At 44.3% G+C, this 18,673-nt stretch overlaps 1 protein-coding gene across 2 annotated transcripts; it reads left to right on the forward strand.

Annotated features, from left to right (window-relative positions):
- Positions 1 to 94: 94 nt before the first annotated feature.
- On the forward strand, positions 95 to 18,192 carry pex1 (peroxisomal biogenesis factor 1). Of its 2 annotated transcripts, none has more exons than XM_061254813.1 (24): positions 95 to 473; positions 709 to 855; positions 1,038 to 1,121; positions 1,410 to 1,524; positions 1,790 to 2,472; positions 3,050 to 3,169; positions 3,399 to 3,522; positions 3,864 to 3,970; positions 4,069 to 4,151; positions 4,549 to 4,681; positions 5,416 to 5,512; positions 5,798 to 5,968; positions 6,837 to 6,991; positions 8,292 to 8,481; positions 8,827 to 8,993; positions 9,244 to 9,378; positions 9,948 to 10,012; positions 10,620 to 10,762; positions 11,371 to 11,474; positions 12,071 to 12,247; positions 12,479 to 12,709; positions 14,548 to 14,745; positions 15,746 to 15,876; positions 17,364 to 18,192. In XM_061254813.1, the coding sequence occupies exons 1-24, from the start codon at positions 366 to 368 to the stop codon at positions 17,449 to 17,451; spliced, it is 3,756 nt and encodes a 1,251-aa protein (XP_061110797.1). In that variant the 5' UTR covers positions 95 to 365; the 3' UTR covers positions 17,452 to 18,192. The 2 variants fall into 2 exon arrangements, with proteins under 2 accessions (XP_061110797.1, XP_061110798.1); XM_061254814.1 differs by having other exon boundaries at positions 3,402 to 3,522.
- Positions 18,193 to 18,673: the final 481 nt, after the last annotated feature.

The raw sequence follows: 18,673 nt of genomic DNA on the forward strand, positions 1-18,673 counted from the left end.
CATCCAATCGCCATTTAGTATAGAGGTCACGTGCCTAAATTACATCCAATGAACAATGGCTAGCTTCAACAAGACAACATCAGTCGATGCGAAGTTAACTTCAGCTTGTTTGCGTATTACTTGCAGTGTATTCCGTATCGGGACGAATGGGACAATGGTTTATTTTGTCATATTTGGGTATCGAGATGAAAGTTTCCTGATCGGCTAACATAAATTATCAATGAAATTGTGATCGGTCAATTTTGTCTTTGCACAGAGAACACCACATTATGTTCGTGCTCTGTACCCAATCCGGCGTGAGTTCAACCATAATGTGTATGCACTAAGCCCAGCAAGGATAGTTTTGGCTGGCTAGTTGGTGAACAATGCTGGGTAGCCATGGGATTCAACCTGTCACTGTGGTGTTTAACAACTCTAAAAACTGTTTCATTCACCTTCCTTCCAACTTAGTATCACAGCTTTGTCTTCAGGAGGTAAGTCATTGCCACGACGCGTTACCGTTACCTAACTCAGTTTTTACGCACTGGAAAGAGAGATGTGTTCAGTTGCAGAATAATGTCATCAACAGTTTGATAGTGTTAAATGCAAAACAGCGTTGTTGTCAAATTGATTGGTGCATATCAAGCTCGGGAGGTAACATAAGGGTGTTGTCACAAGATAACCGCGATATCATTGTGCTGCCACTAAGACAATTATTTCTTCCAACAGACTCAAGTTTTAGAGCTTTCCTGGGGGGTCTGTACTCCTGTATATCTAAGCTGGACGAGATGTGTACAAAATTCTAATCGGAACGAAAACACTGTCGAGGTCAATAGGCAGCTGGGTGACAAGCTTGGCATCAAAGATGGAGAGCAGGTGACTTGGCATTTGGTAGCAATACACTTTCTGTCAGTGCATCTGTCAAATAGCTTAATTCAGCTACTAAATAGAGAACATTTTGTGTCTTTGTTAGGCTGCTTTCTTAGCAGAGAACAATTTAGTTATGTTAATATGTGAAATGTATTAAAAACTAATATCATTTTCATATGATGTTCCAGGGCTTTCTGCGGCCCTGTCAGCAGGTTCTGTCTGTTCAACGGGTAATGGTAGAGCCACTGTCTCCAGATGACTGGGAGATACTGGTAAGGCCCTCTTCCTGCTGAAAAATGTTGTCTTAGTATGGCTGACAGAGAGCTTCGATGAATACCTTAATGCCTGCATAGCATACTATTTAAGAGGCTCAAAACAAGTGCAAGTCACTTTTGGGATTGTAGATAGTGTGCAAGCATTATATTCACTCTCTATTGTGCATATAGTTGGTGATATGTCAATGTGTAGTTCACACTTCATAGCTACATATATTAGCTACGTCTGCAAACTGTGACTACCTTCTGTGGGGCTATATCCACTCTGCTTTTTTTTATCCTCAGGAGCTTCACAGCTCAGCGCTGGAACAGCAGCTCCTGGACCAGGTCCGAGTAGTTTTCCCGGCTGGAGTGTTTCCTGTGTGGGTGAACCAGTGCACTGTCATCTACATTCAAATAGGTCAGCGTGCAGTATTCCTTGTGTCATCATTATCTATTTAGGTGCAATACAGAGTGTAGTTTACAAAAGGCTAAGCACATCAGTACTATAATACTGGTAAAACTGCTAAATTCATAAAACTGCATAAAACACTGTAAGGACTCAGGGTGCAGTGTTGTACCACACATATCTAATATGGCAGATAGGAAGAAAGAAGTGATTAATGCCATGAATTATTCATACAGGCATTTGTGACTGTGTCCTGTGTCCTCCCTGTCTGCTACAGCCTCCCTTTCACCGTCCGTACCTTACGGACACCTGGAGCAGTTCACCGAGCTTGTGGTCTCGCCCAAATCACGCGACGGTGGAGGGCACCCTGCCAGCGGTCTCCCCAGGCCCACAGGAGTTGGGGACCCAAACCAAAGCCCGCATCTGCAGAGGCAGGAGAACTTTGAGGTCCCGGAGTCCCCCCAGACTTCTCCACTGGACGGCCCCGAGCCCAGTCCGGGCATGTGGGGAGTCAGCCACCTGAAGAACCTGGTGCGGTACATGCTCACAGGCACCGTTAACCCTGATAGGGAGGTCCCCTCTGTTCCTGCAATAGCCCCTCTCCTCAGGGACGCCCTGTTCCGTGTGTGTGGGACCCCGCCCTTCCCTGTCGGACACCAGGGGGCCCTGCAAGTCATGCCCTGGGGTCACCACGATGGCGAGGGTGACCGGGACCGAGCCGTGATGACATACGGTTGGGTCTCCCGGCAGCACTCGCCCAAAGAGCAGAGAGAGCGAGCGAAGCAGGCCTCAGAGAAGAAGAAAGGAAGTGCGGGCACTGCCCCCGGTGACGGAGGGCCTGGCACAGATGAAGACCAGGAGCGGCCCTCAGTGGTCACGGTGGTCTGTCACTGTGTGGAGCAGATCCTGGATCTCCAGAACAGTAGTAGAGGGAGACAGCTCTACAGTGGGAGGGTCTGGGTGAGTACACCTGAGCTAATAGGCCAAACCCCCCTTTTTACTCAATTTAGTCAATTCTTCAAAACCATACGAACCTATCTTAAAGTATATATTCCCCAAAATGTATAAAATTGTAATAGTTGTGTATTTTCAGAACTTTTAATTTAAATTTTTTAGTTTTTAACCACTTCCTGGAAAACAAGATTTTATGCCATCGTGTACCGGTGTCGGTCAAATGTCTCAATTTTCCGCGTTTCCCCTCTCCTTCACATAGCAGCACGCTTCTTCTTTTGACATCCCCCTCCTCATTTGACATCAGTTCAAAAATTCTCCCAAAAGATCCTGTTCACTCATCTATACATCATATCGCGGGAAGCTAGTGCTGCTCAAACTTCGGTTTCAGCTTGGCTCTAAGCTTTTTTTCATTTTTATTCTCAGATTTGAATTATCTGAAACCGGAAATATGTGCTTCAGTGATGTATGTTTCTTCAAATATCTGTGGTGACAATACATAAGATTTATATATTGCTTGTTGAAGTAACTCCAGAATATAACTCATGTGTCGCAGAGACTGACTGTATTTGTTGATATTTTACAGATTCCAGAAATCTTGAGGAAGCGGCTAAATATTGATATGCACTCAGCTGTGAGAATTCAACCAATAAAATCCACCCCTAAATTGGCCACTGTAGTCCAACTGCAGCCATTACAAGAACTGGTGAGTTTTATTCATCATATTTTATCATATTTATCAGACAGTCATTATGCTTCTTTCCTATATGAAATGAAATAATAGTTAAGCTCTGGTTTGTTTATGCTTGTACAACACCTCCAATTTGGAATGGTGTGTGGTCCAGTTATCACCTGCAGTTTAAATGTAGTTTATTGTTGTATTGAATGTTGGCTGTTGTTGAATGTACATTGAATACGCCGTTGGTTCTCTTAAGCAGCAGACTGAGAATGAGCTGGACGTGCAGTCGGCCTTCCTGTGTTGGCTGCAGTCTCAAAGTGACAATGGCCTGAGCTGTTTAACAGGCCCCTCTCATTTCATTACACTTCCTGTCTCTGAAGGTAGGCTGGCAGCCCTGCATTCTAATTCAGTTCAATAATTGAATTGACTTATTAATTTAGTTATCAATAATGACTATCAAAAACACCTCAATTAATGAAGCCCAATTTTACATGTAAATTAAATTGACTTATTAATTTATTCATTTAATTAGTCAATTTAATTTAAATGTAAAATTGGGCTTACAGGTGCACTAGAACAAAACTGTGTTATCTGCTTATGGCGGTATTGAAGTTGGCAATATAATGTTACTTTATTTACCTGTTTTTACAGTATTAATATGCTTGAATTGAAACTGTTTGTTCGACTATTTATAGTAATCAGCAGTTCACTTTCTTTCCAGAAAACCTGGAGTTCACTTTGACTGTATTAAAGCCAGAGTCGGAGAGTGCAAAGTCTGATGAGGTGTTCTTGTTGACGGCAGGTCAGCTGCAGAAAACTAACATACAGGTAGCGGTTATCCGTTGTGCTTTTTGAGTCATCATCTGAGGGACTCATCACACATTGTATCTGAAACCAATGCTTCATTATGGTTTGTTAATTCCCAGGTTGTTTGGGAGCCACTGACTGTCCCTGCAAAAGCTGATGATGACAATGATTATCTCAGTTTTCCTTCACTGGACAGCCTTGGGTAAGCCAAATCCCAAATGTCAAATCCCAGTATTTGATCTGTATTGTATTGACAACATGCAGCTAATATTCTGATATGCTAAGTTGTATGCTGACAGGTGCTATGTTCCAGGAAACCTGCTAAGCAAGTAAATATTGTAGTAAAATGATATAGTCTGTATGTCCTCTCAGGTACACATTGGTCAATTTCAGTAAATAACTCTTGCTTGGACAGCAGGTTTTGTCTGTTCATTACATTATGAGTGTATCTCAGAAGTGTTGTTTTAAATAAATTCCAATTCGGTGAGCGAGGGCTGTATGCTTCAGAGAACATAAAATGGCCTTAAGATGGGGGAATAATATTCAAACTGAAAGGCCTTTCTGAGCACAGCGCTGTTTGACTCTTTCCCTCTGTCCAGGGGAGTGGAGGACCTGAGTGTGAAGGCCTTCGAGCACATCTCCTACAGTCTGCTGGGAGGGCCCCTGTCTGAAGTGCTGGGGGCCCTGACCCCAGGACTCAGAAACGGGGCCGTGTTGATCACGGGCGCCAGGGTAAATATCGCTGTGTGTTACGACCTCTGTCGCAGCCTTTTCTTTACAGTTGTGCATGCACAACCATCATTGCTTTACTTCAGATTTGATTTACTTCTTTTATTTGAAAAAGCTTCCATTTGCATTGATCTAGGTAAACTAGCTCTGCAAACCTTTGCTTGTAGACTTGCATTATTGATTGCTTCTTTGACTTGTGCATGACAGTATTTTTGTTTGACTTTCAACTGTTGCCTAGCCCCTTTTGATTTGTTTATTGATTGGCAGGAGGCTACACGCACTTAGTGCCCAGTAAACCTTAGAAGACTAGCCAATGTTTTGAGTGTTGATTAGGCAGATGGGACCAGAGTTGGCTGCTGTGTTCGTTACCTTTCCCCATCCTACATTCCTTCTCCCTGTCCGGTATTACGGTCTGATACTAGATCAGGTCATAACATACACATCATTACCAGCGAAAGGCAAAAGTATCTTCAGGGTGGTTTTTGATTCTCAGGGACACTGAAGTATAACCAAACTAATGGGGAAAACCCAGCTCACTGCCTATAAAAAGATGTCGCTCAGCAAAGTATAAGGACAGTAATGTCATGATTTGATTTGTACTTTGTGTTCGTCGTGGCAAATGGGGGCCAGCATTTACAATCTAATAATACTCCTGAGCAGTTTGGAGCTGAAGCTGCGGTCCCCTTTCTCTGTGAGAGAGTCAGCTTGTCACAAGCACTGTGGTATGTGTGTTACAGGGCAGCGGGAAGAGCGTTTTCTCCAGAGCTCTGTGCAGAAGGGCAGCAGAGGAGCTGGACACTCACGTGGAGGTGGTCGACTGTAAGAAGCTGAGAGGTAGGTGCATGGGAGCAGGGAACGGTGTAGTGATGCTGTTTTCAGCCTGTAGTTAGATGTTTGACCATTATGCGACCGTTAAAGCATGTATGATGATCAACCTGATGCATTCATTGCATTTGTAAAAAATACTGTGCACATAGGGCTATGACGCTGTGTTTTCACAGGCATTGCTGTATTGAGCCAGTTTTTCTGGTATTGCTGTTAATGTGGTACATTAATGTGACATAGCGATGTGTTTGATATACAGTGGCCCGGTGTCTGATGTGGTATAACCCATTTCAGGCAAGCGAGTGGACACGATACGGCAGAGGCTGCAGGATGTTTTTGAGCAGGCATCGTGGAGACAGCCTTCAGTGGTGCTTCTAGATGACCTGGATCATGTGACGGGGGCGGCTGTGTCCCCAGAACATGAGCATGGCCCAGAGGCAATTCATCGTCTTCAGTTAGCCCAGAGTACGTGTCTCTCGCCTTCAGTTAGCCCAGAGTACGTGTCTCTCGCCTTCAGTTAGCCCAGAGTACGTGTCTCTCGCCTTCAGTTAGCCCAGAGTACGTGTCTCTCGCCTTCAGTTAGCCCAGAGTACGTGTCTCTCACCTTCAGTTAGCCCAGAGTACGTGTCTCTCACCTTCAGACTACGCAAATGCGCTGAAGGTTGCACTCTCTTTAAGAACCTATTGCAGAACTTAATCACAAAGCAATAAAATGACTGGTGTAAGAGCTGTCAAAGTTCTCACATTGCTCATTTAAATAACACTTTGTATTTGCTTCTTTAAAAGGCACGCACGCATATGTTTCACATCATCCTGGAGTTTTTCCCATTTGTGTTCCATACTTCTCCAAGTAAAACAATTGAAAGAAGTATGATATCTTTGGGTCTAACTGCTATGTTTCCGAGCTGTCTGTAAAAAGATTTCCCACATGACATGTTTTTGCATAATTATCGGATGAGGGGGATAAATGTTAACACAGAGAGCTGACCACAGGAGGCAGAGGGGGAGAGAGGATTGGGCTCTGGGGGCAGGGCTAGGGACTTTTCTATATTTGAAAAAAAACCTTACATCACTGCTCTTTGCAAATGTTTTATGCCCTTAAGATACTAAAACCAGAAAGAGAACCCTGATGTGTGGGCTTTTAAGAAGTCAAATTCTGCAAGTGTATTTTATATACGGTATTACAATGGATTATGACTAAACATATAAAGGCGACATACGTTCATGTGAAAATGATGAAATGAGTAGAGACCTTTGAAGCAGGTCTTTGGTGAGTGACAGGAAGCGAGCAGCTGTAAGCAGCGCTGTGCCCTTGTTGTCATCGCTGCCTCAGGTCTGAGGGACCTGGCTGCTGAGGCCGTGCAGCAAGGCGGGCTCCTCACCCTGCTGGCCACCAGCCACAGCGAGCACTCCCTGCACCCATCCCTGCTGGAGGCCCAGGGCTCCCACTTCTTCCAGTGCTTCACCCACATACCGCCCCCGGATCAGGTATTTCTCCCCCAGTCTGACCTGGTCTGAAAAACAGCTGAACCTCTTGAACATGTAAATGGTAAATGGCAGGCATTTATATAGCACCTTTATCTAAAGCGCTGTACAATTGATGCTTCTCCATTCACCCATTCATACACACACAGCCCGGGCGGGGGATCGAACCGGCAACCCTCCGACTGCCAGACGACTGCTCTTACTGCCTGAGCCATGTCGCCCTGTCTACATGCTTTTATGTATTTAGTTGCTGCCCATGATTGGCTGATGAAATGTCAACAATCTGGTGTATAGGTTTACCTTATGAAGTAATCACTGTGTGTATATACAGTGCATTATGTCCATAGCAAAGGATTTATTGGCATTAATTATGAAGAGCCTAGTAATATAGAGATGGTACAGCCAGGTTAGCACTAAAATGGCGGTCACGGATGTCCTACAGTGGGGAGTGCCTGCAGTCTGAGCTGTTACTCACACCAGTGGATCAGTTGTTGTGCTAAATTGCTGCAGGTGGCTGTATACTCATTATTTTACAGAGCTAGTAAATCTACAGGTTTGTAGTACTTGATATTTAAAATCTTCTTAACGATCCTAAGAAACAGTTTATTCCAACAGCTGTCTAATAGACCACAAAATTGTTGTTAAATCAGAGAAGAGCTTTAATTAAATTCCAGCAGGAATATATTGGCACAGGCAATCGGTACAGTAGTAATGTGTTTTTCAGAAGTTAGTGCTTGGCACACTTTAACTGAACTTTTAATTAATTGAACTTTCTTCTCAGTTTTGAGGCGTAAGTGCAGTTCTATGTGAATTGGTGCTGTACCAATTTTTTATTGCATGGTGGGTGCTGTGACATCTCATGCAGAGCTGTTTGTGGTGTCTGATTTTTATCATTTTTTAAATGGTCATTCATGCTGCGTTTTTTTGTGTTATGGACATTCCAGTAGGAGGCTGTAATTGTCTGGTGAGCTGTGCTTTTCAGGACGGCTCTGCCTGATTTATGCTCGTCGCACAAGCCTTGCGTCAAAAGTCGTATGACAGACATACTTTGTCGCACAGCATTGATTGAATTTCAGTGTTCCATCTGGCTGTCCATTGTCATGGATAGGCTAGCTACGGCAGTCATGTTTTCAAAAATGTAAACATCATCTGTTTGGCATCTTGTTGCCAACCGTCATCGCAGACCTTAGCCGAAGTATAAAAAGCGAAACGTTGTGCGAAACCTCCAGTATCGCCATACGACACTTGTAGCAAGGGTTGTAGGAGGGGTATAAATGAGGCTGAAGAAGCTGGTCTGTTACAGGCGCAGAGGACAGAGGTCTTGAGGGCCGTGGTCAGAGGTAAGAGCTTGGTCTCCCAGGACACCCTGGGTGCGCTGGACCTTGAGAGCCTGGCCAGGGAGACCGAGGGCTACCTCCCCAGGGACTTCACTTTGCTACTGGAGAGGGCCATCCATGCCAATGCCCTGCACAACAGGGGCAGCTCTGTGCCAGGTACTGACGAACAAAGCCCTCAAATAGGCCACTCATATGCTGTGGTAGCGTAAAGCTGGCAAGCTGCTTGAGCTACCGGTCTATCCAGCAAACGAGATGGCCGTATATCTTATTACGTAGCTCGCTAGTTAGCTGCTGTCTAGCAAATTAGCTGGCTGAGCTATTGAGCTAAAGCTACATTTAAGGCAGGTTTTGCGATTGGATTCATTTCACAGCAACAGCATTACTGCAAGTACAGTTGTGAGATTTTCTTCCTTTTCTTGTTAGAAGGGCTACAGCTATCGAACTAGGCCAGTTCGGGTTTGTTTGCCGTTTTAAAGTTTGTTTGTTTTGTCTGCGTTTCAGAGGTGTGTTTATCCACGTCTGACTTCCAGCAGGCCCTGAAGGGCTTCACCCCGCCCTCGCTGTGGCACGCCCGGCTTCACCCCCCCAGCGCCGTGGGCCTGGATCGGGTGGGCGGGCTTCACCAGGCCCGGCAGCTGCTGATGGACACCATAATGCTGCCCGCCAAGGTACGGCACGGCAACCGCCACGGCAACCACTTTTGAGCTCTGACGACTGGTTTCCATCCGCTACCGCGAGTCTCTCCACCCTACAAAATAAAGTACATTTAATTCACAGAGGGAACTGGATAGGTTTTGGGAATGAATGCATTTTTTTAAATGCTCCTATTTGTGTGTAGAGCCTATGACTCAGTGAAGGGCCTTATTGTTGGCTGGTGGCTGTCCTGCCCCCTAATGCCACCATCTTTGTACGTTTCAGTACCCCGCGCTCTTCACCAACCTGCCGATCCGACAGCGATCCGGCGTGCTGCTGTACGGAGCCCCTGGGACAGGGAAGACCCTGCTGGCTGGAGCCGTGGCCAAGGACAGCGGCATGAACTTCATCAGCATCAAGGTGCCCCCAAACTGCGTTCTCATTGGCCGCAACACAGGGACTGTGCACCTAACAGAGCTCTGATTGGCCAGTACACAGGAAGTTACAGAAAATTAGTGTATCATTCAAGCAGCACTAAGTAAATGGCAACAGCTGTGCTCACAGCTTGTGGTTTTGTGCTGTTTGAATGTGGCCAGAGTTTTAAATAACAGAATTTTATCTAGACCGTGTTTCTAGTCCAGCACTTCCACTGGATGGATGATGTGCTTGTGCTAAACTCGGCTCCCAGCATAGTCTGATCCAGGTCCTACTTTACAACGCAGGATCTATTTATTGGGCTTATTAAGGCAAAAACAAACGCAATTAAAGGGCCTTTCATACTTTACCTAGAGAACCGCTGCAGCACTTTTGACAAACATTATTACTGCAGCCATTATAAGATCATTTTACTCCCTCTGCTGATGCACTTGCCTTCTTGAGCTACTTACATTTTTCATTTTATATGTTATTACATTGTGAAATTTGGCATACAAAATGGCCGAGTTCTGGCTCTAAAGCACCAGAGGCTCGTTTTGGTCGTGTGTCTTCAGGGCCCGGAGCTTCTGAGCAAGTACATCGGGGCGAGCGAGCAGGCTGTACGAGACGTGTTCCAGAGGTCAGTACTCCTCTTTTTCTCCAGCTGTGTACAGCTGGACCGACTAACACAAACTTTACAGTTTACAGTTTGAAGTCCATTTAGTAAATAATTCATTATCAAATATGCTACTTCATTGTACTTGAAGGTCTTAGAATTTTGCATTAGAAATACTGTAGGCATGTCACTCAGTTTGTGAATTCACAAATTGTGATTTGAATATTTACATTTTACATTTTATTCATTTGGCAGACGCTTTAAATCCAAAGCGACTTACAAGTGCATAGGTTCTTTCACAGGTTAAAGCATCAAATTCATAACTAGTAAAATACACATGAAGGGCTGTTCTAAACAAAAATACAGTCATCGTAAGTGCATTTATTCTTAGTTTTTTGAGGGTTAGACAAGAGGGATATTGTGAAAGTTATTTTTTAGATTTGTTTTTAGTGTACAGTAATGGTGATTGTATGGAACTTAGTGAGAGCATTGAGAATTTACCGATAAATCTTGCCAAGCACTTTCCCCTCCCTACTACAAGCGCTGTTTACTTTAACCGACTGTTTGAGCTGTGTTCAGCAGAAGGATGACCTCTGACCCAGCCCTGACCTCTATTGCGGTTCCCTCGCAGGGCCCAGTCTGCCAAGCCCTGCGTCCTGTTTTTTGACGAGTTTGATTCCCTGGCACCGCGTCGGGGACACGACAGCACCGGTGTCACGGACAGGGTGGTCAACCAGCTGCTCACCCAGCTGGACGGGGTGGAGGGGCTTCAGGGTAAGACCATCCCTTCTTCTCTGGTGTAATGGCACTTTTAAAACTATTTAATAGTTTAAATAATTTTTATGTTTGTTTTCCACAACAAACAGGCGCTCATTTCTCTATTGTTATTGAATTAACTTTTACAGCAAAATTGGTTGAATCGTCACTGATTTTGCACTGACTTACAGTAATGAATATTATATTATATTTTGCATTGAAATTTCCTTCGCATGAAACTTCCATGTCCATTTCGATGTCACACGTGACTATGAGAAAACAAAGACAATGAGAGATGCTCTCTTCTACACCCACTGAGTAAAAAAAACATATTGATATTAAGGGTTTTTACCCTTGTAAAATTACTAACTTAATATAGTACCAGTTGGCACTTTTCCTAAGCTGCTTTTGCTGAGGGCACCTACTTTAATTTAACAGAGTTAGCTTCTTTCCAGAGACAGAGGATGTTAAGTTAGCTTGGGGTGTTTAAATCAGCCAGACAGTCCTGGTCCTTATTCATGTCCTATTACTAATTTATTTTGTCCTGGAGATGTTGGGATGAAGGACTGTATTGAGCTAAAGTTTGGTCCTCTGGTAATGAGATTTTCTGTGTGTTTGGTCCACAGGCGTGTATGTCCTAGCCGCCACCAGCCGCCCTGACCTCATCGACCCTGCTCTTCTGAGACCCGGCCGCCTGGACAAGTCCCTGTACTGTCCACCGCCTGACCAGGTACACCTGCCTGTTTGGACAATCGTGTTTAAGCTCATACGCTATCAGCCTTTTGATGACTGAAGCCATTTAGCTAGCTCATCTTGAAAAAGCAAAAAGCAATATTATTCAGGCTGTCCTTTCTCAAGTTCTCTGGGCTATGGGTGGATCTTGGTGATCCAGGGAGCCTGTCAACCCACCTCTTTTACCCCCAAGTGGCCAAAACTGGGCTTCTTTTGTTGAAGCTCATTTTCTGGTCATGCTGAGAGACTGTTCAGGGCCACTGTGGTTGGCTCCAGAGTAGGTCATTCAGACCTTTTTTTTAACCAGAAGAAAATATAGTCCAGAGTCCAATAGTCCAATTTTTTAATGCATCCTCATGTGCTTAGGTTATCGTGTTGTTAGGACAATGCAGCAATCAGGGACAGATTACATCACTCTCTCTCAGGCTAAGCCGCACCAGCTTCCCTACTGCGCAGTCTCTGGCTCCAAATGATACAACATGGCAGTAACCTTGATTTCCCCGGCTTTTCACAAGCCCATGTATAGTCAGTGGGTGACATCAGGCACTAGGTCAATGTTTTTCTACAGTCTGGTTACCCCCTCCACTCCTGCAGGAAGCCCGTTTGGAGATCCTGAAAGCCCTGACCCAGTCGGTCCCCATGGCGGGGGACGTGGACCTGGAGCAGATGGCCAGCGCGACAGACTCCTACACCGGGGCGGATCTGAAGGCCCTGCTGTACAACGCCCAGCTGGAGGCCATCCACAGCAGCCTGGGGGCCGGCTACCTTCATGTGAGCGCCCCACACCGCCCCCTGTGGCAGGCCCCGTCATGACAGTCATTCCAATCGCTCATTCTTCTACAGTCTTTTTTTAATTAGACCAAAAGAAAATCCTACAAGAACATCACAGAATGTGGGTATAAATGACAGAATGTAAATGATTGGGCTAATAATTAAGAGCAGAAGTCTGAAATCCAGAAACCCTCCTTGCCCGTCCCTGATCTGTGGCATCTTGGCCCGCAGGACCTGGGCTCTGGCTCAGACAGCGACGTCAGTCTGTCCTCCATGATCTTCCTGAACCACAGCAGCGGGTCGGACGACTCGGCCGGGGAGGGCGAGGTGGGGCTGGAGCACGGCGCGGTTCTGCTGGACCCGGGGGAGCTTCCCCCGGAGGACCCGCACCACAACATCTGGCGCCTCTACTTCGGGAGCTCCTACGAGTCAGAGCTGGGGAACCCGTCCCTCTCAGAGCTGGTGAGGCATCGCTGGGAGGACCAGAGCTTGTGTGGGTACAGATGGACTATGTCCTGGTCCTGGAGAACCGCAGGGTGTGCTGGCTTTTGTAGTTACTCCACACTTAACTGTATGGAACTGCTTTAATTGGTCAATTAACTCACCTAACCTAGTTTCTTAGGTCTGATATTGCTGATATTAAAAGTGAAAAGAAGAACCAGGACCAGGAGTGAGGAGCACTGGGCTATATTGATCTTGAATTTAGTGTGAGGTTCTGTTGGCTTTCAGATATTTTAATTCTGAAATCCTGTCTCAATATTACGCATGGCTTTGTATGGTGAACAGTAGTGTTTCCCAATCACGGTCCTGCGGCACTCCTGTGTATGCTGGTTTTCTGTGCCAGCCACAATTCACAGTCCCAGAATTTTAACACAATGATAATTTTTATTAACAAGGGTCTTTTCATGTTTAGAGTGATTATTTACCCTCTTAAGCGACACAATTAATTTTTTTAACCTTCATTTAATTTGGAATTCTTCCCTCAAACATAACACAATTTAGGTTTGCCTCATTATTTGCTTTGTCAATTCTGCATGGTAATTTTCATGGCCAGCTGTCCGCAATTTCACCAATTAGGTTGATTCATCTCAGTCTTTATTTTAATCCGTTAAAAAGGATGTACTTTTTTTGCAATATAGCACAATAAGCACAACATGGCCATGTAAATTGTATTTTCATTGCATGCATCATGATTTCTGAGAATGTGGTTTAATATGGTAGGTAATCCCTCTAAACATGATAAGCACCCCGTTAAGAAAAATTAACAGCTTGTTAAAATTCTGCTATTGCAAATGCAGTTGGTAGGAAGACCAGCATACACAGGGGGGCCCTAGGGACTGTGATTTGGAACCACTGGTGTACAGGGACAAGACCAGCTTGGTGCATGGTAGTGGGGTAATTGAAGCAAACTCTGAGGTAATTATGTCAGATTCAGAGTTTATCAAGTTTCTTTCATAACTTTGTAAGCTGGTTACTGCAATAGTTGTAGCTGAATAGCTGTTGCAGTCACAAAAAACATTTACCTTCCCTAGTTGATTTACTTCATATTTTGCCAGGGGTTTTGCTATCCAGAGTAACTGTCAATGCAGGCACAGATAAGGGTACAAAATGTAGTAATGAGGGTAGTCCAAAGTACAGTACAAAGACAGACAGCGAGTAGAAGTAAAGACTACATTAGGCGCTTGCAAGCTGTCCTAATGATCGTCTGACTAAGTTATACACACAAGAACAAAAACATAATGAGCAGTAAACTACATTAAACAAACGACAGCAAAAAGCCAAGACTGTGTAAACACAGAAACGAGAACTTACAACTAATTGGGTGTTCAGGCCATGTAAAAGCACTACGGAAGATCGCAGTACAAATCCTTTCATCGTGTGTGTGTCCTGGTCCTTGATTGAATTTATACTTCATAAATAAGCACAGTTTTTTGTTCTCTTTGGCTGTGTGCTAATAGGTGGTACTCATGTATTATGTTTGCATTTCCAGAATTTGCTTTTGCACAGTTCATACAGGGCTGGCTGCTGACAAACAATCTATGCATTAATTTAGAGCCAGAGCCGTCCCTGCACACACAATGAGAGTTTGTTTCTTAGATGTGATTGGGTGATTTATCGTTTGTTGTTTATTATACAATAAACTGCTGCAATAGAAATTGACTAGTCTTCCTGGGGTCCACAATAAAATTAAATGCAATTACATAAAAATATGTTCATGTTAAAACATGCAGTTGTGTCGCTCACAACATAGCACCATTCTTGTTTAGTTCATCAGAACCTTTGTGTCTTCTCTCACCCAGAACTCTCAGTGCCTTTCGGGCCCAAACTCGGTGACCCATGACCTCACGGGTGCGTCTCTGCGGGACCCGGTCTGCTCCCACACGCCCGTCTTCATGACCTCCCTGCAGGAGGGCTACCAGGACCTGAGCCACGAGCAGCTGGAGCTGCTCCGCACCGACATCGCCAGCATCAAGACCAACTACCGCAACCGCCTCACGGTGAGTGTGCGTCTCTCTGTCCTTAAAGACAGAGACCAGCATGGAGCCCATCTGTGTCCTTAAAGACAGAGACCAGCATGGAGCCCATCTGTGTCCTTAAAGACAGAGACCAGCATGGAGCCCATCTCTGTCCTTAAAGATAGAGACCAGCATGAAGCCCATCTGTGTCCTTAAAGATAGAAACCAGCATGGAGCCCATCTCTGTCCTTAAAGATAGAGACCAGCATGGCTCCCATCTCTCTGTCCTTAAAGAGAGAGACCAGCATGGAGCCCATCTCTCTGTCCTTAAAGAGAGAGACCAGCATGGAGCCCATCTCTGTCCTTAAAGACAGAGACCAGCATGGAGTCCATCTCTCTGTCCTTAAAGAGAGAGACCAGCATGGAGCCCATCTCTCTGTCCTTAAAGAGAGAGACCAGCATGGAGCCCATCTCTGTCCTTAAAGACAGAGACCAGCATGGAGCCCATCTCTGTCCTTAAAGATAGAGACCAGCATGGAGCCCATCTCTGTCCTTAAGGATAGAGACCAGCATGGAGCCCATCTCTGTCCTTAAAGATAGAGACCAGCACGGAGCCCATCTCTGTGTCCTTAAAGACAGAGACCAGCATGGAGCCCATCTGTCTGTCCTTAAAGATAGAGACCAGCATGGAGCCCATCTCTCTGTCCTTAAAGAGAGAGACCAGCATGGAGTATTTTTTCAGAATGCTTGACGTATAAATGATCGACCTGTGGATCTACCTCTCCCCGTCATCCACGTCTGTAACTGACCTGGCTTCGAACTGACGGAAGGAGCAAGGACATTCCGTTTGCCTAATTCACATTCTCGATTTCCCCAATTTCACTTCTTCTCACCCCTTTTTTCATGCTTCTCTCGATGGGTGGAGCTACTGTAGCAGTAGAAAGGGAACAAGGAAAAGAAAACTAAGCAATTGGAATGAAAGTTTTACTGATGAGCATGATAACACAGGGCCTCACCCCTCTGTTTCCTGTCTGGGGCCCAGGAGGAGTCCGTTCTGCCACAGACGGGGCCCAGTAAACCGGCCCTGCTGATCTGCCAGGCCCACCTGACCTCTGCCCTGGCCTCTACCCGCGCCTCCATCAGCAGGCAGGACTGGAGGAGGTACACAGAGCTGTGAGTTACCCTTCACCTCCTTCTCCTCCACCTTGTATCCTTCACCACAGTGCCGTCCTCATCATCAGTACGGTGACTATCCTTAAAAGCCCACCCGCACCAAAACCTAAAACTATTACCTTATCTATAACCATAATGATGTGAGCATCCACACTGTTGGACGATAACATTCTGTAAGTAGCCTCTCGGCTATGTCATCTGCCAATTTTAACGTGACGTCCTGTAAATTTGGATGGATTTTGATTGATTGGCTTTCAGTGTTTTATTCTTCATCCAGCGGGAAATAATCGTTCTGAAAGTGATCCCAACAATATCGTTCCTCGCTGTCGTTATAGTTGGGGTGTGGCCATCCACTTGAGTTAGAAAGATTTTTTAAAACATATTTATAGGCATCGTTATGTTATCTTTCTTGGTGTGGACTGGCTTTAAGGCTAATATTAAATAAGGGTCTCCAATTTTGACCTCCTTGCTGATCTATATTGATGGGAAACCCAGGGAAGCATGTTCATTTGAAAAACACTTGCCAACTGCTTTCGTAACCGCACTGTGACCAACTATACAGTCCTGGGTGCACACACTGTCATGTATTTGACCTCCCAAATAAACCTCACTGACTTACATGAAATCTCAGTCAAACTACAGTTTTCGTCATCACTCAGTAGCCAAGGAGGGCTCGACATGCTGTGAAATGCATGATTTGCATAGCTCCTAAGTTGTATAACCAGCATGTCACATCCAATCAAGTTTGGTGTTTGGAAAGCCTGCCCAGTGAGAATTTGGGTAAAGAGTTACTGTACAAGACCGTATTCATTGTTTATGGAGCCCTGTCAGAAGGAATTAACTTAAGGGTGTTTGCCCTATATTTCCTAACATGAGAGCTGAAAAAGGGATTTAAAAGGAATTAAATATTTTATTGCTTATAGCTCTGGTTCCATTCTAAGCTTAACCCCTTTTCTTAACACGGGCTTGAAAATGACATACCCAAATTCATATCTTTACTATTCTTGAACTCTTTTGACTACATGTATAATCGTGGTCTCTTCTGAAAGGGAATCGTTTTGGGTTTGTTTTCCAAGAGTCTTATATTTTCAGTTTGAGTGGATACAGATTAGCGTGGTTTTTAGAATTAGAAACTAATGCATTTGGTTCGCTGGACCCTTGCTGTGAAAAGAACATTGACATTACCTTGATGTGTGTAGTCTGGATGCAGAGAAGGTGAGATCCCCCCCCCCCGCATGTTACAAAATAATTAACTTTTGTCGCTAAAGCAATGGCATCTTAAAATAGGTTATAGAGATAGAACAGTGTTTTAAAGGTTTCAAATGGTATATCCTGTTACCATAGTGATTGAAAATTGAAGGCTGAAAAAAGGAATGAATGCAAAAAAACCCTCAGCAGCCCAGCCCTGTGAGGCTGGTGAAACTTAAGGGGTTAATAAAGGTCTTCTTTTTCCTGATTTAAAGCTATGTTTTGTTTTGTTTCCCCAGATACGAGTCCTTTGGTTACTCAGGGTCGGATGGGAAGACTCAAGGCATGGCTGCATTCAAACCAGGCCAACGCGTGACTCTAGCATAGCAGATACATACACTCACTCATTTTATGGTTTTATACTCATTGCTCTTCTGCTGTTGTAGCCCATCCACTTCAAGAGCGTGTTGTGTGTTCAGAGACGCTTCTTCTGCATACCACTGTTGTAATGTTATTTCAGTCACTGTCATCTTGAACCAGTCTGGCCCTTCTCCTCTGACCTCCCTCATTAACAAGGCGTTTTTGCCCGTAGAACTGCTGCTCACTGGATGCAGCAGTTCTGTTTTTCATACCATGCTCTGTGAACTCTAAAGAAATGTTGTGCATGAAAGTCCCAGGAGATACTCAAACCACCCCATCTGGAACCAACAATCATTCCATGGTCACTTGGATCACATTTCTTACCCATTCTGATGTTTGGTCTGAATAACAACTGAACCTCTTCACCATGAGTGCATGCTTTTATGCATTGAGTTTCTGCCACATGATTGGCTGACTCGATATTTACATTAAGTAGACCTGTACACCAGCTTATTAAAGCGCTCACTTGGTGAATGGAGGCCTATACCTCCCTGCCATCTGTGATAGTGATTGTATTTACTTTTGCGTGCCCCTGTCATGGAGATAGGGTGGTTGGAGATCACAATTTTCACCTTATACAAATTATTTTATATGTTTACATGATATATACCAGATTCAATTCAACCATCACATTACATTAAACTCTAATTACCACCAAGATTATATTGTATAATTATATAATGTGATTAAAACCAAGATTACACTGTACTCTGCTTGCCATTTATGTCTTTCTGTCTTTGTATGTGGGGGGAAAGTCCACAGAATTCCTGTACAAAGTTTCTTTACAAAAGTGTAATCTTGTGTGTGGAGCTTATGGGAACTAATGATACACAGAATTATATAAACTCTTCCATAGTTTTCAGTACAATTTAATTTGCTCACAGCCCTTTACATGGTCTTAATTTATTTGAAAGAAATGTCTTGTCATTTATGAGCTGATTAAATGATGTTTACACACTGACTAATAATCATAATTTAATAAATCTAAGAAACAAAAACTGAAGGAAAGAAACACGGAGCCAAAAATAGTTGCATGTCCTCCTAATGACCACTAGATGGAGAAAGAGGAGTAATATTCATCATCATTTCACCATTGGAAGACCAATACCAATTTAAGCTCTATTAAATTAATAAACTCACACAAAGAAACACCTAAAGAGTATTTGCATATTGACAAGAGCTTTAGTGT

This window comes from Conger conger, chromosome 9, assembly GCF_963514075.1.
Source record: "Conger conger chromosome 9, fConCon1.1, whole genome shotgun sequence".
NCBI lineage: Eukaryota > Metazoa > Chordata > Actinopteri > Anguilliformes > Congridae > Conger > Conger conger.